Source organism: Crassostrea angulata, chromosome 10 (genome assembly GCF_025612915.1).
Source record: "Crassostrea angulata isolate pt1a10 chromosome 10, ASM2561291v2, whole genome shotgun sequence".
Taxonomy (NCBI): Eukaryota; Metazoa; Mollusca; class Bivalvia; order Ostreida; family Ostreidae; genus Magallana; species Magallana angulata.
Window position 1 is genome coordinate 52,773,757 of NC_069120.1, and position 21,819 is coordinate 52,795,575.

General features: G+C 35.6%; 3 protein-coding genes across 3 annotated transcripts; 2 read left to right on the forward strand and 1 right to left on the reverse strand.

Annotated features, from left to right (window-relative positions):
• Positions 1–18: 18 nt before the first annotated feature.
• On the forward strand, positions 19–14,951 carry LOC128166167 (importin-13-like). Its single transcript, XM_052831160.1, has 29 exons — positions 19–125; positions 446–518; positions 838–954; positions 1,108–1,166; positions 1,390–1,498; positions 1,614–1,706; positions 1,793–1,846; positions 1,962–2,034; positions 2,731–2,947; positions 4,275–4,359; positions 4,507–4,632; positions 4,867–4,947; positions 6,192–6,330; positions 6,687–6,736; positions 7,012–7,107; positions 7,369–7,516; positions 7,820–8,010; positions 8,103–8,129; positions 8,383–8,517; positions 8,671–8,799; positions 8,946–9,026; positions 9,273–9,410; positions 9,799–9,895; positions 10,186–10,238; positions 10,369–10,441; positions 11,902–11,960; positions 12,238–12,327; positions 12,664–12,845; positions 14,243–14,951. The coding sequence occupies exons 2-29, from the start codon at positions 483–485 to the stop codon at positions 14,346–14,348; spliced, it is 2,844 nt and encodes a 947-aa protein (XP_052687120.1). The 5' UTR covers positions 19–125; positions 446–482; the 3' UTR covers positions 14,349–14,951.
• Positions 14,952–14,986: 35 nt separating this feature from the next.
• On the reverse strand, positions 14,987–16,016 carry LOC128166187 (centromere protein K-like). Its single transcript, XM_052831188.1, has one exon. The coding sequence runs from the start codon at positions 15,896–15,898 to the stop codon at positions 15,155–15,157; it is 744 nt and encodes a 247-aa protein (XP_052687148.1). The 5' UTR covers positions 15,899–16,016; the 3' UTR covers positions 14,987–15,154.
• A 179-nt stretch (positions 16,017–16,195) lies between these two features.
• Positions 16,196–21,158, forward strand: LOC128166186 (eukaryotic translation initiation factor 2 subunit 1-like). The gene is made up of 8 exons (XM_052831187.1): positions 16,196–16,259; positions 17,092–17,351; positions 17,731–17,810; positions 17,982–18,130; positions 18,468–18,574; positions 19,083–19,180; positions 19,814–19,957; positions 20,480–21,158. The coding sequence occupies exons 2-8, from the start codon at positions 17,114–17,116 to the stop codon at positions 20,645–20,647; spliced, it is 984 nt and encodes a 327-aa protein (XP_052687147.1). The 5' UTR covers positions 16,196–16,259; positions 17,092–17,113; the 3' UTR covers positions 20,648–21,158.
• The last annotated feature ends 661 nt before the right edge of the window (positions 21,159–21,819 follow it).

The window sequence follows — 21,819 nt, forward strand, 5'->3', positions numbered from 1 at the left end:
ATTAAAGCGTCTTCTTCGCCCCGACCATCGAGCCCGACTTAATTTGATTTTCATTTCCCTCAAAAATGACGTACTAAGATATTTCACCCATATGACTTCCCAACAGCTGTTTGGTTGTATTTCAGGTATGCCAGTTTTTAAAATAAAATGAAAAGTAATCTGATAAAATAAGTCTATTCAATCAATCTATCCTAAAGAATCCGTTTTTGAGTGTTTTTTTTGTACAAATGAAAAAGATCTGTTCCAAGTACTTTCTAATGAGAGAAAATAAACCTAAATAGATATTATGTTCTTCATAATCATCATCAAAGTTTAGAGTGGGGTCTATGTCTTGGTCGAATGATCTGTAAGTTACTTAATTTTATTAGGATATTGCGTGATATGTGCATGATCATGTGGATACCAATGTACTATTATTGTGACTTGATTGCCTGGATGCTTGTAGATATTGCTGGAGATAGTGTTTGCTGAAAAGTGATGAAATGACGTCTGAATTGTCAGCCTCATGTATTGAACAGGTAATGATTCGTTCAGGCTAATTAAAAATAAAATTCATTTATGCCTCATTACTTGGGTAGAAGGAAAAGAGGAAATGGCTGATATTGGACCTGTTGTAGAATGTGAGACCCAATGCATGCAATTCTATAGCCAGGAGCTCTCTTACTGAGCTACCCAGGCCAATACCCATGGTCCTTATAGCCCCGACTACCTCACCTGTATATGTAAAGTAAAGAAACTGAGCAATTAAATTGTTGCCAAATTCCTTTGATAAATCCATCTTAATCTTACTATATATGTATTAACAAGGCTGCACTGGTACTCTCTATATTGACACAGGCTGTAAACCAGTTTTATTCGGGCGGACAGCAGCAACAGATCGAGCAGTGGCTTACCCTCACCCAGATCTCCCCCCAGGCCTGGGGATTCTGCTGGGACCTTCTCTCACCTGAAAAGGTGTGACCTCATCCTTTGTCACATGATTATGTCATAAAGTTTGATATTTTAAGTCCCTCTATTCTTAAATGGAATTGATCTACATACAATGCATTCATTTTAAATACTCTCTATTTTAACTGCCATCAGTCATCATTTTCATTTGTATTTTAGACTGTGGAGGTGCGATTCTATGGAGCCAATACTCTTTATGCAAAAATTTCAAGATACTGGTAAAGTTCTTTTGTTAAATGTCTAAGTTGATATTAAAATTGTAAATGGAATTCAACTATCTTCTTCAGTGTTGAATTTGAGGAAGTTGACTCTGAATTCATCTCTTTATTCACCAAATAAAAGTTTTTAAGCTGCTAGACTAAGAGACAAAGTTTAAGTATTTTAAACTCTTTGGCATGCTGATGTGTTTTTGGGGGTTTAATGAATGTTCTCTTATGTCAGGTCTGAGGTGCCTCATGATCAATATGACAATCTGCGAACCAGATTACTGCAGAAAATCATGGAGCTGTGCAGCGGAGACAAAATCATCACCACCCGACTCTGTGTCTCAGTGAGTGTACATGTACATAGTATAGACACCAGCATCTGCTACCAAGGGAATTCACTACACACATAATAAATATCTTAGTCCTGTTGCATAGTCAACTCTTCTTCTATTCCTACAGCTGGCAGCCCTGATTTTACACATGACCCCTGAGGACTGGCCGGACCCTGTCCCTCAACTCATCTCCACATTTCAATCGCTACAGACTGTCACAGTGAGTATTGCCAGTATTTTTATCTCTCTTTAGACTCTGTGTTTTAAAGGAGCTGAGTTTTGATAGGTGTCCTGGTTTAATTGTAGGAGGAGCAGCGATGCCAGGTGTTACTGGAGATTCTGCGTGTTCTTCCTGAAGAGGTCTGTCTGTCTGTTTGTCTGTTGATCTGTTTGTAAACATGACCTTGTTGTTTGATTGAGTTATCAATGATGTGTTATGATTCTGATGTTAAATAAAGTCTTTATCTTCAATTAGTATTTCAGTGCCAACTTGAGTCAAAGCAGAAGACTTGTTCTGAATGGGGAACTCAACAAAAGTCTTTCACATGGTAATTGATGCTAGTTGACTTTATTCCATTTCCATCTACCTCTGACACTGCATCTACATGTATTACTTCACCATGTTACTATGTATAAACATTGTGATAATTGCTATTTTAAATCTGTAAGATGTTCTTCTTTTGATTTTACATTTACAGTAAAACTTGTTTAGTACCTACAAGGGTATAGCGAATTCTCCGATATATATAATTTTTTTTAAGTCCCCGGTAAAATTCTTATCAAATCTTTTCAAAATTTAACGGTTATAACGAATTCGGATATAACGAATTTACAGATATAGCAAACTGATTTTGAGTCCTGTTGAGCTGAATAATTAACAAAATTTAACCCTTTGATAACGATTTTTTTTACAAATTAAAAAGTTCGCACTACCATTTCACATAATAATTTGAGTGAATTTATTTTCATATGAATTTTTTAAATTCGCAATCTGATTATTAAAGGTATCAAAGTAATGTATTTTTATTTTAAGCCTCGATTAGCAAAAAGCATAGTCTGGTGAAAGAAAACATGAATATAGTGAATTCGCTAAAGATATTATCACAAATTCATAATACGGATATAACGAATTACGGATATAGCTAAGTAAATCCATCGGTCTCTAGAACTTAGCTATTACTGAGTTTTACTGTAATAAGATGTCTGTTAATGTTATCATGTATACCTGTGTAAACTTGTTGCAGTGTTGCCGCTGTTGCGTAGCCTGTTGCTGCCTGGAGCCCCGACAGACGTAAAGCGAGCGGCCCTGCAGTGCTTCTCTAGCTGGTTGGACCTGGGCTCGGTGTTTTCCGAGGCGGAGGACATCATCCTACTGACCTTCCAGTGTCTCCAGAACCAGGACCTGTTTGACACGGCTGTGGAGACCCTGGTCAACATTTTCTCCCATCCCAGCAATGAAAGGTACTCACCCAGCAATTAAAAGTACTCACCAAGCAATTAAAAGTACTCACCCAGCAATGATAGGTACTCACCCAGCAATGAAAGGTACTCACCCAGCAATGAAAGGTACTCACCCAGCAATGAAAGGTACTTACCCAGCAATGTAAGGTACCCACCCTGCAATGAAAGGTACCCACCCTGCAATGAAAGGTACCCACCCAGCAATGAAAGGTATTCACCCAGCAATGAAAGGTACTCGCCCAGCAATGAAAGGTACTCACCCAGCAATGTAAGGTACGCGCCCAGCAATGTAAGGTACCCACCAAGCAATGAAAGGTACTCGCCCAGCAATGAAAGGTACCCACCCAGCAATGTAAGGTACTCGCCCAGCAATGAAAGGTACTCACCCAGCAATGTAAGGTACTCACCCAGCAATGAAAGGTACTCGCCCAGCAATGAAAGGTACTCACCCAGCAATGTAAGGTACTCACCCAGCAATGAAAGGTATTCACCCAGCAATGTAAGGTACTCACCCAGCAATGAAAGGTACTTGCCCAGCAATGAAAGGTACTCACCCAGCAATGAAAGGTACTCACCCAGCAATGTAAGGTACTCACCCAGCAATGAAAGGTACTCGCCCAGCAATGTAAGGTACTCACCCAGCAATGAAAGGTACTCGCCCAGCAATGAAAGGTACTCACCCAGCAATGAAAGGTTCTCACCCAGCAATGAAAGGTACTCACCCAGCAATGTAAGGTACCCACCCAGCAATGAAAGGTACTCACCCAGCAATGAAAGGTTCTCGCCCAGCAATGAAAGGTACTCACCCAGCAATGAAAGGTACTTGCCCAGCAATGTAAGGTACTCACCCAGCAATGAAAGGTACTCGCCCAGCAATGAAAGGTACTCACCCAGCAATGAAAGGTACTCGCCCAGCAATGAAAGGTACTCACCCAGCAATGAAAGGTTCTCACCCAGCAATGAAAGGTACTCACCCAGCAATGTAAGGTACCCCCCCCAGCAATGAAAGGTACTCACCCAGCAATGAAAGGTACTCGCCCAGCAATGAAAGGTACTCACCCAGCAATGAAAGGTACTCACCCAGCAATGAAAGGTACCCACCCAGCAATGAAAGGTACTCACCCAGCAATGAAAGGTACTCGCCCAGATTTTCTGATGTCAGGGCAGATCTGCAATGGGAAATTGATCTATGATTTTGCTTACATCAATTTTAGCTTCTTTTTCTGTAGTTTTTAAAAGTAACTCGTACCATTATGTTTATGGCACTTTGATTGAGATGGTGGATAAAAATTGCCTCTTATCATATTTCTTTTCTAATGAATTTTAGATATCACAACACCATGAAGAAGTACCTGCCATGTGTTCTAGGATTGCAGGATTCTTTCATGAAAGCCAGAGATTCTCTAGATATGGTATTCACATGCTCTTTTAATGAACAAAAAATGCATATTACATACTTGTAATTATGATAACCCATGCATGTAGAGATGATTGTATAAAGTACAAAGGAAGAAGTTTCAGCATGACTTTGATGAGGTTCCTATTTGTATACAATGCAGGATGTTTGTCAGAGGGTAGGACAAATTATCATCTCTTTTGCGGAGAACAATGTCACTCTTTTACTGCAGTGGGCCGTCGACCCAGAAGTAAGGGAGACAACCATCAACTTCATCAACCTAGTCCTGGTCAGTTAGTACAAGTGTAAACCGAATATATGTGATTTAAACATACTCTTTTTTTAGAACTTGAATGGATTGGGTAAAAGTACAAAGCCTCTATAAATCGTCTCCCAAATACAATGTTAAGAAGTGGAGTTATGAATTATTTTCAATTTTATCTCTATCTTATCAAATCCGTCTTGATGTGTAAGCATTACACTCGTGTCACTGTTTGAATCTGGGTTGTTTTTCTGTATACAGACTTGCACATCCATTCCTGGCCATTTCCCTGTAGATGAGAATTTTAGCAACATGTTTTTCACGTTTTGGTATCTTCTTCAAGTAAGTACAGTACTTCCCCGATTATGATTTTCTGATTATAGGATGGTATACTGAACTTTCCTGATTATGATTTACCAGTATTATGATTATAGGATGGTATACTGAACTGCCCTGGTTATGATTTACCAGTATTGCGATTCTCTGATTATAGGATGGTATACAGAACTGCCCTGGTTATGATTTACCGGTATTATGATTATAGGATGGTAAACTGAAGTGCCCTGATTATGATTTACCAGTATTGCAATTCTCTGATTATAGGATGGTATACTGCACTGTCCTGATTATGATTTACCAGTATTGCAATTCTCTGATTATAGGATGGTATACTGAACTGTCCTGATTATGATTAACCAGTATTGTAATTCTCTGATTATATGATGGTATACTGAACTGCCCTGGTTATGATTTACCAGCATTGTGATTCTCTGATTACAGGATGGTATACTGAACTGCCCTGATTATGATTTACCAGTATTGCAATTCTCTGATTATAGGATGGTATACTGAACTGCCCTGATTATGATTCTCTGATTATAGGATGGTATACTGACCTGCCCTGATTATGATTTACCAGTACAGTGTATTGTGATTCTCTGATTATAGGATGGTATACTGAACCGCTCTGGTTATGATTAACCAGTATCATGATTCTCTGATTATAGGATGGTATACTGAACTGCCCTGATTATGATTCTCTGATTATAGGATGGTATACTGAACTGCCCTGATTATGATTTACCAGTATTGTGATTCTCTAATAATAGGATGGTATACTGAACTGCCCTGATTATGGTTTACTCGTATTGTGATTCTATAATTATAGGATGTTATACTGAACTGCCCTGATTATGATTCTCTAATTATAGGATGGTATACTGACCTGTCCTGTTTATGATTTACCAGTATTGTGATTCTCTGATTATAGGATGGTATACTGAACTGCCCTGATTATGATTCTCTAATTATAGGATGGTATACTGACCTGTCCTGATTATGATTTACCAGTATTGTGATTCTCTAATTATAGGATGGTACATTTGTATACTGAACTGCCCTGATTATGGTTTACCAGTATTATGATTTTCTGATTATAGGATGGTATACTGAACTGCCCTGATTATGGTTTACAGATATTGTGATTCTCTGATTATAGGATGGTATACTGAACTTCTCTGATTATAGGATGGTATACTGAACTGACCTGATTATGATTTACCAGTATTGTGATTCTCTGATTATAGGATGGTATACAGGACCCCCCTGTGGAGCGCTCTAAAGTCCTGCACCAGATGTTTTGTCCAATATTTTTGTCCCTCATCCAGACCCTTCTGATCAAAGTCCAGTACCCAGAGGAAGAAGAGTACAACTCATGGACTAAAGGTCAGGGTCAGGTCTAAACATAGAAACACTGGTACTAGAGGAAGTAAAAGTTATTCCATTGTTCTGTGTATTTCTGATATGGGTGTGTCACAACCCCAATATGTACATTCAAAACAACATGGTTACTTTACTTTGGAAGAGCTAATGAATGACTTTGTATTCCATCATTAATCAATGCATTTGATTGAATGTCACTATGCAACATTCAAACTATGATGAATTTTTTACTTTTTTTAAAAGTAAGACTTGAAGGATTTTTGTTTTCAACTTTTCACAATATTTTTGTCAATGTTCTGTATATGCTGAACATTGTTTGGTCTTTCTATAAAACGTGATTATCAATTGATTTTTGACAGATGATAAAGAAGAATTTCGTTGTTACAGACAAGACATTGGTGACACAATGGTATGATTCTCTCATTTTAATTGGATGAAGATTGGAATGTATTTATATGTACCACTAGTGACCCAATTCTCTTAAATGGAATGTCAGCTTAAACAGCATTTTAATCCATGATGTTTTAAAGTTTCTACCAATAAAAGTTTCAAGCCTGTCTGTAATTCATTAACAAAAATCTGTTTTTACAAATTACCTTCAAAATGATATGTGGTACTGTAAGTATAAAATGACCCTCTGTTCCCTGTAAGCTATGATTTCACTCTGCTCTTCTGTACGTGTAGATGTACTCCTACAGCATCTTAAGGGAACCCTTGCTGGGCTTCATGTGCAATACACTCAACAGCGGTGCTGAAAATCCAAAGGAAACACAATGGCAGGTAGGCATGGGGCTTTACAGACAAGAATATGTAACCACCGCTAGACCTAGGACTTGATTTATAAAGTGAATATATTTATATTAGATTTATAAAGTAAATGTATCAATACTCGATTTATAAAGTGAAAATACTTTGTAGATTAGTACAAATTCTCTAAAGTGTTTTATAGATTAACCTAAGCACATGTTGATGATTTAGTCAAAATCTCTTTGTGAATTGAAATAAAAAGAATTGCTTTGCACCCGTTTGATTTGATTTTAGTTAATAGAGGCAGTCTTTTTCCTGTTTACTTCTGTCGCTGAAAATGTGGACTTGGAGGAGGAAGTTCACATTCCGAGCATGCTCAGTGTGCTCCCAAAGCTCCCCTACAACAATGTCAAGTACATCTCAGCAGCTCTCAAAATGATAGGTAAATTCTTAGCGTTAACCATGTTTTTGTATTGTGGACAGGATCAAAGGAAGTCAATATTGATAGCACTTTGAATAATATTTCTTATATACTGTAGTATATCTTTATTAATATCATTGCTGTTAAATACATGTACTTGTATGAATATACCCGTTACATGAAATTTTTTTTGTGTTTGATGTTATCTGTGTAAATCACTGAGTACTTCAGCTATTCCAACAATTAAAACGCTATGAGTTTGACTTGGAAAGGGAGTTGATAGCATGGTAGAGGTTATCCTAAGTACTGTGTCTGTATCCACAGGGTCGTACAGTGAATGGATAAACTGCCACCCTGGCTACCTCAACTGTGTGATCCCCCTCATTCTACAGGGTCTCCAGGGTCTACAGAACTCGGAAATAGCCGAGTCGGCCACCATGTCACTTAAAGATGTCACCGGAGAGAACCTGGACCACATACAACCCCACGCCCCCCAGATTCTGGGGGCCTGTCAGGTATAATACATAGGTTATACCAAAATGAGTTTGCCACATTTAATAATTAAGAAGATTATGTTTGACAAAGTGGTATTTTTTTTCTTTTTCAGCATGCCTTCCAAAGTGGACTTCTAAAGGTACTATTTTTTCCTTCAAAACTATAATGCATGATGTAGTTCTTTTATTTTTTTATAATTTCAACAGAGCTAACAAAATGAAATGCCATTCAATTTAAAATACATGTACATGAAATTGTTGTGAATACTACTACCAAGTAGAGATATTACATATAGGCAGTGACTTCCTGGTAGTACATTTTAGTACCTGTACCAGTACATGTACTTTGTTTGGTACTATGTGGTAACTTGTGTGTTGTGCTTTGTTTGGTAGACCCGGGACAGCATGCGACTGATGCACTCTGTGGGGCAGGTGCTCTCTGTGATGAAGTATGAGGATATCATGCAGTATCTGACCTCCCTACTCTCACCATTACTCCAAGAACTTCAGAATCTCATCACTCGAGAGGTCAGTCTATTTGAGTATAGTATGAGAAAGGAAAATAATTGAAATAATTGTTAAAATTTTTCAAAATTTGGAAATATGTAAACTTTTAGTTCATAACTCATTTATATCCTGATTGAAACTTGCCTAAATGCTCTGCTCTGACCCTGATTTCAGCCCTCCACCCCTGTGAAAGCTGCTATCCTGTCCAGGTTGTCCATACTCGGTTCTTTATTTTCTTCACTGGACACAGAACGAGACAAAGAAGATGTCAAGGTCAAACCGAGATCAACCGAACCAAAACCAGTAAGGAAGTTTTGTGCTCTAATCTTTCAATCACAATCAGCAAATTCTGACTCCTTATAAAGATGTGCTCAGTGTTATACATTGGTAGATTTCATGGAATGGTTAGTTTGTTTAATTCAGTAGAGCTTTAACCCCTCTGTTTCCAGGTGGCTGTGCTCCTACAGCAGTTAGCTCCCATCATACAGGGCCTCCTGGCCAATTGGATCACAGACCCTGGAGTGATAGAGGTCAGACACCAAAAAACACTATGTATTTTCATTTATATCATGTTTTGTAATGATTTTCAAAGTGAAAAAAATTACTCTTACAGTAATTAATTTAAGTGTGGGAGAATCACCAAAGATTGATAAACAACATTGTGTTGTTTGGAATTATGATCATACAAATGATTATGATATTTACAAATAATGGACCTATGGAATCTTACTTAGAGCTACAGGTTTTAACTTTATATTCTTGACCTGTATTTTCAGGGAATCTGTGCCATGTTTAAGCATGCTCTGAAAACCTTGTTAGACGACTTTGGTTTGTTGTCCAAGGATGTTGCGGAGATGTTGGTACAGATGTATCAAGTGAATCCTAGTCCAGCCATCTTAGATTTGTCAAAACAGGTAAACTACAATAAAACAGGTTAACCACAATAAAACAGGTAAACCACAATTCAACAGGTAAACCATGATAAAACAGGTAAACCACGATAAAACAGGTAAACCACAATAAAACAGGTAAACCACAATAAAACAGGTAAACCACAATAAAACAGGTAAACCACAATAAAACAGGTAAACCATGATAAAACAGGTAAACCACAATAAAACAGGTAAACCACAATAAAAAAGGTAAACCACAATTAAACAGGTAAACCACAATTAAAAATTTATAGCCTTTGTGTCTATAAACTGCTCTTCTATAAATAGGAGGATTTCTTTTCATTGTTTTTCAATAAAACAACATTTACATTCTGACGTTATCAACACCAGGTATTTGTTTTACTTGTAGTTAATCATCATGCACCACGAGGACTCCCAGCTGAGTCCAGTGGTAGTCACTCTCTTAGGAAGTCTGTCCACTATAACCCTGGAACTCTTCACAAAGGGTAAGTAACTTTATTATTTTGCCCAGCTCACATATCTGCAAATTATCTTTTCAATATATTTCAGTAGTTGAATTTGGTAACTCTAAGTTTGATATCTTGAATACAATGGCAATATGATCTGTCAACTGTATTTTGTAGTCCCAACCATTTAATCTTTGAGTATTTTTACCTCAATATCTTAAGATATCTCAAAGTTTTTTTTTTCTTGGTCCCAAAGAGTATGAAATAACAAGGTTTTACTGTTGTTGTGAAGTACACACAATTCAATGTTTTGTCCATTTACATTGCAGGCCCCCAGAATTACACTGATGTGATTGAAGCTTTCATGAATCTCCTATCACAAGTGAGTCATAATTGCTATTGGTATTTTTACATTAAGAATCAAATATCAAGGTATAAAAAATCCAGATATGTCAGCAGTACTTGTTTTTCGCCTAATTACAATATTGTTTTCTTGGTATTTCCAATTGAAGGTTCTGAAGAAAAGCAAAGCCATCCTGACCACAGAGCAGTGTGTAGTACAGATGAAAAGTCTCTTCCACTCAGGTATCAGATATAATCATTTGATACCAAAGTATAGATTCAGTGTATTGATTTGACATTCTGATATAGATCTAGTGTAATAATGTAACTCTTAGGTACATATCTAGTTTAATCAAAGATAAGATTGAAAGTAATGATGTGAAGTTCAGGTATAGATCTAGTGTAAATGAAGTGACTCTCAGGTATATATATACTGGTAGTTTACATATGTGACAGTCAGGTATAGATCTAGTGTAATGATGTTATATTCAGGTTCAGGTATATATCTAGAGTAGTGATGTGACATCCAGGTATAGATCTTGAGTAATAATGTGACATCCAGGTATAGATCTCGAGTAATGATGTGATATTCAGACCTGTATATATCTACCAGTAGTGTAGTGATATGACATCTAGGTATAAATCTAGAGTACCGATTTGATATTCAGGTATTCATCTAATGTAGTGATGTGACATCCAGGTGTAGATCTTGAGTAATAATTTGACATCCAGGTGTAGATCTTGAGTAACAATGTGACATCCAGGTATGGGTATAGGTAACAATGTGACATCCAGGTATGGGTATAGGTAACAATGTGACATCCAGGTATGGGTATAGTGTAACAATGTGACATCCAGGTGTAAATCTAGTGTAACAATGTGACATCCAGGTGTAAATCTAGTGTAACAATGTGACATCCAGGTGTAGATTTAGTGTAATAATGTGACATCCAGGTGTAGATCTAGTGTAACAATGTGACATCCAGGTGTAGATCTAGAATAATGGTGTGACATTCAGATGTAGATCTAGAGTGATGGTGTGACATTCAGATGTTAATCTATTGTAATGATGTGACATCCAGGTATAGATCAAGTGTAATGATGTGGCATCCAGGTATAGATGTGACACTCTAGTATGGATCTAGTGTAACAATGTGACATTTAGAAGTAGTTCTAGTGTATTGATGTGACATCCAGGTATAGATCTAATGTAATGATGTGACACTTGGATATGGATCTAGTGTAACGATGTGACACTTGGGTATAGATTTATAGTAATGGTGTGACACTTGGGTATAGATCTAGTGTAATAATGTGAAATCTAGGTTAAATCTAGTATTAGATGTGACTTCCAGGAGTAGATCTAGTGTAATGATGTGACTTCCAGGTATAGATCTTGAGTAATAATGTGATATCCATGTATATGACATCATTGTACTTGGTATAGATCTAGTGTAACAGTATGAAACTCTTATATAATTATAGTGCAATAATGTTACATCCAGGTGTTTATCTCGTGTAAAGTAATGATGTGAAATTCAGGTACATGTATATATTCGGCGAAAAGATGTGAAACCGAGACATAGATCTGTATTTTCATCTTATATGGTGCAAGCTGACACGAACAGATAGTGTGTCTTCCATGTCTTTAAAGAATTTCCATGCCATAGCTAGTGTAGCTAAGTTTTTCTTTATTGTTCCAGCTCTACAAGCATTGTCCCTTCCTGAGCATCAGACCGTCAAAGCTACCTGCTCCTTTCTGGTCAGTAAAAATCTCCCAGGATTCCATTCTGTAAATCTCCCAGAATTCCATTCTGTTTGATTAAGAATCACTGGGAATGTCATGTTTAACCCCTGTTTTTGGCATTTATATAGATATTAATAATTTCAAAATAACTACAAATAAATCAAAAAATGATTAAATTGACTTTACATTGGAGTAAATAGATTCTGTCAAGCATGGAGTTAAATGATGATGCATTTCCTAGCGATGTCTATTATTTTCCACAGTTTATACTTATTTATTTCTCTGACAACAGGGAGAGTTCTTGTCGGCTGGGGAGACTACTCCGGTGATAAAAGCTCTGGTTCAGGAAGAAGGCAGTCTTCTGTTGGACAAAATACTGAGAGTAAGAATCCTTGACAAACACTTATCAATGCTATTTCACTCAATACAAAATCAAGATTCTACTTTTCTAAAACTAAAGAAAGCAAGAATATGTCAATGATTGTTGTCAGAGCAAATTCCTCTGAGAAAATCACACACAGTTTTGACTCTAGTTTGATCATTGAATTGATATTATTGATGGTACATGTAATTTCTTTTTTTTGGGAAATGGTTACAACAACTTGGTGATCTTTGTATTACCCTGATTATTTTGAATTGACTTAATAGTATATCAAATAAATATTGACAAATTCCTTAATATATTCAATAAATGTTGACCTAATTCCTGAATTTGCAGGCAGTAGGCGGAGAATCTGCCAGAGGATTGGTCGAGAACTTGTCAGACATTTTCCTTATGCTGAACAAACACTACCCAGAGAACATGCCTTTGTGGATGAACCAACTCCTGAAACGGGAAGGCTACCCCTCCCCGAAGGTCACAAAGGCAGACAAGGATATTTTCATCAAAGCAGTTCTCAGGTCTGTGCCTCTCTCTTTTCTTGTCTCTTCCTAATGCTGTCTAACTTTAATCTGTGTTTTATCATCCATGTGCATCATTTTCCTCAAGTCTAGGATTCTGATCTACTACATGACAGAAACCCTTAACATGGGAAGATGGTGTGCATTTGTTAGGAGAAATTAACCTTTTCAGTTTTGGTTTACATGGCTAGTGTACATGTACGAGGGTTGTCCCAAAATAGCGTAGACAAGTGGCGTTATTCAGTTAATCGAAGACAAAGGAAGATGAAATTTGTGCCACAAAGGGTTCAAGAAATTTGCATTCAAATAATGTTTTAAAATCAAATATTGTTTGAGATTAAATTAGTGAAATGAAAGCATGTTAGATTAGAAATTCGACATGCGGCGCAATGTCAAAAACAAAAAGTTAAAATCAACATAATGAAAAGAAAATTGCGAGGAAAAGTACTTTTCGAATGAAAAAATTCAAATAAAACATACATTGATATTTGATAATAATTCTATTATTTACTCAATAAATGTTTTGGCTATAACAAAACTTTTAAATATTTTATAGCGCATTTTGTGACAAGTTGAAAAGTTAACTCGTAATAAAATGACGATGTCAGCGTTTAAGGCGGCGCAGCAGTAACTGATACAATTTTGTAAAGACCATGAAATAAATCCTAAGCGGCTTTGGAAGTAAATGAAATTAACAAAATCGATTAAAAATGCGTTTTGTGAATAAGTAGTTAAACAACATTAAAAATATTTGAACAAGTATGATAAAAATGAGTGGAAAAAAGAAACCCCGAACGATATCAGTGGACTTCAAAATGCTGAACGATACATTTCGGCAATACGGACGTTAGAAAAAAGTAATACAGGCAAGTTTGGAGCCGACAGATCGATTGTACTAAGAAAAATATTTAAAAAAAACAAAAACAAAAACAAAAAAACTAGAAATATATGTTGAATGTGCTTGTTCAAAGGTAATATTTTTTCTGAGACATTTTCGGAATTAAAACGTAAATGTTGTCGTTAACGATGTGGAGGGTTTACCAACAACGTAAAACTGGAAATTTTCGACGTCGCACATTGCGCCGCCTGACAAAACTTGTTGTTACTAATTATTCATTTTCTCGAGAAATAAATAAAATACAGATTTGAATTTTTCAGTATTGTTTGCCAAAGGGTCATTGAAGAAAACATAGAAATCTAATGAAATTGCAGTGAACAGATTATAAATTATGTGTCCTGTCTACGCTATTTTGGGACAACCCTCGTACATGTAACTTGAATACTCATGGTATTTGTACCAGTATTATAAATGTAAATGAATGAAAAATCTTGTTTGAAAATTTTATTGTCTCTTTCTTCTATGAAATTTCTACTATCAATCATTATTATTTCATCAGGGAGAAGATCAACAAAAGAAAAATCCGGGAAGTGTCTAAGGAGTTTTCATTGAAGTGTCGAGGGATGTTTGGAACTGAATATGCAGCAAATACAGGGTTTCCATGATGTTTTGGAGAGTGAACTATATTCTCTCATTTTGTGTGCAACTCCATCCAACACTGAGTTAATGCTCTGCTTCTGTGATATGCCTATATTGAAGTCTTTATTTGCTCCCATTAAAATTTTTAGAAAAAAAAAATTTGTTTTTTATACATAGATGTAAAATATGTGTGTGTGAACCTCACTTTGTAGAATATCAGGAGTTAGACTTGATTTCTCCACAAAACAATCTACAAAAGTCTCTGGTATATTATTTTCCAGATAATCGACCTCGGTTGTAAAAATTAGTCATTGCAAACTAGTGTATATCCGTTTAATCACAAAATAAAGTTGCTGCAAATAGAAGTTGGTTGACAGTTTTCAGATATTTAACCTACCAGAGTTTGACCTACAGTAAAAATCAACTGACATATGTTCTTTCAAAGTGTTATACTAACACTTCAAAGGGCACAAGCCAAGTATTGTATGGAAATTTTGTTTCGTACACTGCTATGTTTCTCATAGTATGCACTAGTATGACCTTGACTGCTAACAGATACTGTCGACACACACTGTATTCAAAATGTCTTTTTGTGAGATAATGTCCAACTATTCCAACCAACGGACAATCTTCATTTTTGTGAAAGTAGAACAATAAAATGCACTGAATTTTATGGGCCTTCAGTTTTATTCTATATTAATTTGAAACATGTATGCTTTTTAATGACTGGATCTGAAGAACATGAACTACACCAGTTCCAAGCTGTAAATACATCTTGTTAAACATAATATATCAGGATATAAAAAATAGATGTCTTAACACAGAGAATTAATCATAAATGAAAGGGAATCAGCTTGATCAGTTTGTTATTGTCTGGATGTCTAGTTACAATTTGACATCTCAACAAGAGTTCCACATATGGCGGCCAGATGCTGTCGTCAACATCAATGTATGGATCGTTTGGATCTTCCATGCATTTGTTCACCAAATCTTCAAGAATCGATTTCAGGGACGATAGGTTTTCTGTATACCTCCTCTCTGAACTCCTCAGCCTTTTCCGTGCTTCACTCACAGCTTCCTCTGTTGGTAAAGGAAAATGTTTATTGATGAACGTTCCAAGACTGTTTCGCAATCCTTTCCCTTCCTTTTTTGCGTTTTTTATACGATTTTCAATTTGCACCTTGTAGCTGTTGGGCGACTCTTTCCTTGTGCTCTGTTCTTGAAGTTTGCTGGAGAGAGCAGACTGAACTCTGCCCAGTTGTTCTTTCACATCCCTCTCTCTGGAAATATCTGCTTCCAAAACTTTTCTTTGAGAACGGAGGGCAGATAGAGTTAGTTGCAATTCTTCTATGCTCTTCTCGTATTCAGTGATTAAACTGCCGATATTCACCCGTTCACTAGGCACTGTGTTTGGACTGGCATCAGAGGATGTTACAGCTGTAAGATATTGCAGTCGAGTCTGTTCTATAAGATTGTTTCCATCCTTACTACACACGCTTGGTTTATCTAGGGAGTTAAAGTCGTCTACAACTTTCTCAAGCACTCGATACAAATCCGAAACCGAAGCATTTTCCATGTCTCCACAAATGAATTCTAAAATATCAAGACCTAAAATATGCGCGGATATCAGATGTGTTAAAATAATTGTTTAGATAAGTCTGAAAACCCCGCTTTCTAACCGATACTCCGATCCCGATCATAAATTTCCAGATGCAAGTTAATTTGTTCTTAAAAGATTTCTTTTCTGTCATTATCAATGATAAACTAAGATTACTCCAATCAATTTTAAACTTTATTACTAAATAAAATATGTATATGATATGTAGCTGTAAAAAAAAAAAATACCCAACGTACACTTTACATTCATTACCCGAAACAATGGATGAATGAGTTAACAAATTTAAACTTGCATCAGTTCAGAATTTATTCCTTAAAAAGTAAGTAAAAATTGTAAGAAAAAGCATAATTTATTGGGTAAGGAAATTATCATGATATTTTCATGAATAGTAACTTATTCAATAAAGTGTGATTAACGACAAGAACGTAAGTATAACAAAATAAATGGCTAAACTAGTCAGAATACCGGTGTGTCCACGTGAACCACAGCTGTTCTGGTCTTGCTACTGTCTGTTGGGTATATTCTGTCCCTTTTTCAAGCAATATATATGTATACTATGCTTGTGATGCCTCCTATTCTCTTGTAGAGGCTTATGAGCCGAACAAAAAACACAAAGATTGTTAAACTTGCAGAGGAAATTCGAGCTATTAATTGAGTGTGTAATGAACTTTAATTCAGGAAATGGTTATACTGTTATATGAAGACACCCCACAGTAAGCTCTATGTGCATTTATTTGCATCAGATTAATTTCCACATAGCATACTTAGAATAGACAGAGACATCATTTACATATTTCTTTTGAGGAAAAATCTGTCAAATTGGCATTCTTCTCTTAGTTTAAGCAGAGATGTGCATAGAAATATAGAATTAAAGTAATAAAAACTTATCATTTTTACCTTTTCTGTTGTATATACAACATATACTTGTACATTTAGGCAAATTGTGTATCTGCTTTTACAACATGCAAGCAATTTTTGCATGCCTTAGAATGCTCCTGTTTTAAAACTTTTGATAGCATTATGCATTTACCATCTTGTTGAAACATATAAAATTTTATAGTACTGATCTATCATGTGTTCAGATTGCTCATTTATTAGTTAGTCTGCTCATTTCTGTTCAGTGTCATTGCTATTACATTCTTTTATCGCAGAGAGACTGTGACAGCCAGCACAATGGTGTTGACGTGTAGATTTTACAAGAACAAGTATCCAGAAGTAGAGGATGTTGTTATGGTCAATGTTCGCTCCATTGCTGAGATGGGAGCCTACGTACATCTACTGGAGTACAACAACATTGAGGGCATGATTCTCCTATCTGAATTGTCCAGAAGACGTATCCGTTCTATCAACAAACTCATCCGTATCGGCAGGAATGAATGTGTTGTTGTCATAAGAGTGGACAAAGACAAAGGTGGGCTACTGATTATTTTCAAGGAACTGGTCAACTTAAAACCACTTACATTTTTTTACTGGGGCGGGGACTGTTAGATTTTGTAAAATTTGGCAAGAGTTTGTGAAAAGTGGGGAAATAAACTCATCACTGTTACACATGTGATTTTTCTAGCCTTTTATATCAGTTTTTACTCTTAATTTACTTGTGATATAGATAAATATTGTAAATGCTTTCTGTTTGTCATGTATGAAAGCCAGCAGGTTGTGTTTGGTCATGTGTATTAAATATTTTGTTTTAGATGACACTATTTGATGTCATAGATAAAAGTTGGGATGAAATATTTCTATAATTTTTCTCTGAAGGGATACACTAATGACTGATTTCTGCTATTTTGTAGGATACATTGATCTTTCAAAAAGAAGAGTCTCACCAGAGGAGGTCACCAAATGTGAAGAAAAATTCGCTAAAGCAAAAGCAGTAAGTTTTATAAAAATAATATGTTTGTTATTTTTAAGTTGTAAAATGTACTATGAATTATGACTGAAGCTGCTATCAAGAACATGTACACTTCTTTAATTAGAAACTGATTGAATACATTATCTAAATCATTTGAAACCCAGTTTGGAAGGAACACATGATTTTTCTCAGGTTAACAGTATACTACGCCATGTTGGAGAATTGATGAAGTTCCACAGCGATGAACAGATGGAAGAGTTGTACACAAAAACAGCCTGGTTCTTTGACGACAAATACAAAAAACCCGGGGCCTCCTATGAAGCCTTCAAACATGCTGTAACGTAAGATAATGCAAACAATGCTATTATTCAATTCAGATTGATGGCTGTTTCTTATTTGTTGATGAAATACATGCTATACAAAGATTAAAGTTCTCTAACTACATAAAAAGAAAAGAGTTTGAACATTGATCTCATGATGCAAGATCCTATATATATTGCATAATTGCTCTATGAAAAGAGTGCATATTAATTTTTTTACATACTGTACTAAGCAAACGAAACTGGTATTTCTCTCAATTTTTATGTATTTAAAAAGAGAGAGAGAAAGAATGAATGCATGAATGAATAACTCTATTTACTAACCAATATACTTGTATGTATCATATATGTGATGTAGGAATCCTGAAATTTTGGATGAACTGGACATTGATGAAGAAACAAAGAGTGTTTTACTGCAGAACATCAAAAGGAGGCTTACCCCTCAAGCAGTCAAAATCAGAGCAGGTACCGTGGATTACCATGTGAATTGAAATGAATTTCATGTACTGTAATGTAATGAAATGAAATACATATACTGTAATGTAATTGCTTCTTAATTACAAACTTATCAGGGTGAATTAAAAACAGGGTGAAAAACAAAAAATAATGCTGTGTACAGTTTGCTGTCTACATGACTTACAAAGTAATAATTATAGCATAACACAATGTGAATATCAAAAACAATGTGAAGATTAAAGCAGTGAATGACACATAATACAATGTGCAGATCAATGTTAATCTTATCAAACTCAGATCCTCATTGCTCTTGGTTTATCACACATGTAATGACATACCATTAATTAGAGACCCACTGTTCTGATTTTAATCAGATTTGGATATATCTACTACTATACAATAAATCAAAGCAATTCAAAGATTATTGAAATTAATGGTTGATATAATGTATAATAAAGGTTACACTCTGTACAATCTTTCTTTATGTTTGATGGTTTACTTTAAATGTTTATTGTAGATATTGAGGTTGCCTGTACAAATTATGAAGGAGTAGATGCTGTCAAGCGAGCTCTGAAGAAAGGTCTGGAGCTGTCTACAGAGTCCATGCCAATCAAGGTAGGCTTTGGAAAATGCTCACAATACTTGAGCAGAGGATGAATTTAGGATACCATTTTTGCATCAATGTTATTGATATACATGTATACAGTCAAACTTCGTTATCTCGAACTAGATGGGTCTGTTTAAAAACTTCGATATATTCGTGATATCGAAAGTAAAATACTTGAAAAAAATAAGTAGCTGGGACTTACAAATCACTTCGACATGTCTATGTATAAGAAATATCAGTGTTTTAGATATTGAAGTTCAACTGTATATCCAAATTCAAAATTGCCATATTTATTGTTTGAATTTTTGCAATTTGTTTTGTACATTTAATAAAACTCGAGTCTGATTCTTCCAACAACAAACTTTTTCATACAAAGGGCCAAAATAAGAACATAGAAAGGGAAAGTTAGGACAGTGAACTGGGTACAAAAGGAAACTTAATTTAGAGTTACATTGTATGAAAGGGACATTACAGTTTTAGATTTGAATACAAATAGCAAGTCATCCTCTCAGACCTTGCTTAATTCACTTTGCACACTCCATTGGTTTTGATTTATATTGAATATATTCTATAAAGCTCATTCAGTTGAAGTGAAAAAGTTGCTTTTTTGTGTTTAAATGAGTAATGTATTGCATTGTCAGATAAATCTGATTGCCCCGCCCTTGTATGTGATGACAACCTCCACCCTGGAGAGAACTGAGGGCCTAGCCACACTCAACAAAGCCATCGCCAGCATAAAGCTCACGATAGAGGAGGCCGGAGGAATATTCAACATACACAAACAGGTACTAGCAACTACAACGGGTTGTTTAGAGCTATATGCCATGGTGTGTAAATTAACAAGTCAAAGCAGCAAAGAAGGGTAACTTGCATATACACGTGCAATATAGGTCTCAGTATAAACAAAAACTAGTGTATTACATGTAGTACTAATCAGGAACTAAATACATGTTGTCAAGTATGGTTATAGAAAACTGCTTAATGATCAGAATTGTCTAATAAAGGAAAAAACTATGCACATCTATCAACCAAAATTAGGCAAGAATTTTGTGACTAATATTAAGGATTATTTTCCCAATGTATATGGCAAATAGGTACATTAATTCTCTATATCTTTTTACATCTTGGTAAAAAAAATGTGAGCCATAAAGCACTACAGTAGATTTATATACACTTATCAATAATTAAATATTCTATACTATTTCAAACTTCATAAAAGTGTTGATATTTATAATGTAAGTAAATTTTCTTATACTGCCCATTATCATATCAGATATTGACAAGATAGAATTGTTTTATGCTTACAGCCACGTGTGGTATCAGATATTGATGAGATTGAGCTGGAAAAACAGTTACAACAGCTGGAGGCTGAAAATCGGGAAGTGGCTGGCGACTCTGATGAAGAGGATGACGTGGAAGGGATGGGAGAGTTAGAAGGAGAGGAGCCAGGGGAGGAAGAAGAGGGAGAAGATTGATGGGGAGGATCCAAATATAACTTATATCTAGGAGTGGAAACGGGGACAGAATCAGGCAACAAACCATGAACTCTATAACAAACACTTCAAAGAGTGCTAATCTATATAACTAGGTGACAACTGTGAAAATTGGCAAATTAATTCTAATGGAAAGTTTAAAGAATTTGAATTGATATTCACTTAATTACATAATATATTGATGTCTGATGTGAGAACCAATATTTGTATCCCATTTTATGAGAAAATTTTGTTTATTTGCCTTGAAGTAAAATGTTCTCATGTGAAGCTTACAGCTTGTGTAAGAGTGAGTGGGGCTGTCAAATGAAAGCTGAATTTGTGAAGGTTTCAGTCACTTTATGAATGTAGTCTCATGTTCATTTTTATTGTAGTGTCTGGAAATATAATATAAATCTGTCACATAAAATTTCTTTTTTTTTCCTGTAATATTCTGTTGTACATTTATCTTGTTTCACCAGTCACCATTCAAATAAATTAAACCATTGAAAAAAGACACCGGTATTGTCACCATTAAAACAACCTGAATTTAGAATTTACCCTCAAAATAGCGTTCCTCTTTTCTAGCCCATCCATTTTCTGCCTCTCATTTTGTTTTTCTTTCTTTTTTTCGATCCTGATTGTCTCCCTAGAATAAACTAGGCCAATTGTTTACAAAACCTTCAAACTAGCAAATTGCACATATAGATTTTTAAGGAGGCTTGGTGTCGACAAATTAACCATGAGATCTACTTTAAATGTGACTATTTCTTTCTCCATAAACCATTATTTTACTGTAAAGAAAAAAATCCATATATTTAAGCTTTGAAATTTGCTATTTGTATACACAGAGCTCTACTGCTTGAGGAGGTTGATATCCAAATAACATAGAAGTCCACCTGGACCTTAGTAATGAATTGTAATATCAAGGTCAGACTCAGCCTATAGAGTTACTTATTCAAAAAAGACAAGTAGGACCATTTTTATATGACAGGTAAATGAGGTTAAAATTGCAGGTCGTTGCAATATACAGCAGAGGCCTGTTCAGCAAAGCGAGTGCTCACCAAAATTGTGTTGCAGGAATAGGGAATTTTGGCTAGCGCTCGCTCTGTTGAACACACCTCTGGTGCTGTTGTCTTGTGAAGGTCTCTGGTGCTGTTGTCTTGTGAAGGTCTCTG

Excerpts from the sequence above, each read along its gene's own strand:
- LOC128166167 (XM_052831160.1), top strand. The coding sequence starts at position 483 with ATGACGTCTGAATTGTCAGCCTCATGTATTGAACAG. Across the intron at positions 4,360-4,506 it reads CCAGAGATTCTCTAGATATG|GATGTTTGTCAGAGGGTAGG; the intron begins GTATTCACATGC and ends TATACAATGCAG. Across the intron at positions 11,961-12,237 it reads AAGCTACCTGCTCCTTTCTG|GGAGAGTTCTTGTCGGCTGG; the intron begins GTCAGTAAAAAT and ends CTCTGACAACAG.
- LOC128166187 (XM_052831188.1), bottom strand. The coding sequence starts at position 15,898 with ATGGAAAATGCTTCGGTTTCGGATTTGTATCGAGTGCTTGAGAAAGTT.
- LOC128166186 (XM_052831187.1), top strand. The coding sequence starts at position 17,114 with ATGGTGTTGACGTGTAGATTTTACAAGAACAAGTATCCAGAAGTAGAG. Across the intron at positions 17,352-17,730 it reads AAGAGTGGACAAAGACAAAG|GATACATTGATCTTTCAAAA; the intron begins GTGGGCTACTGA and ends GCTATTTTGTAG. Across the intron at positions 17,811-17,981 it reads AATTCGCTAAAGCAAAAGCA|GTTAACAGTATACTACGCCA; the intron begins GTAAGTTTTATA and ends GATTTTTCTCAG.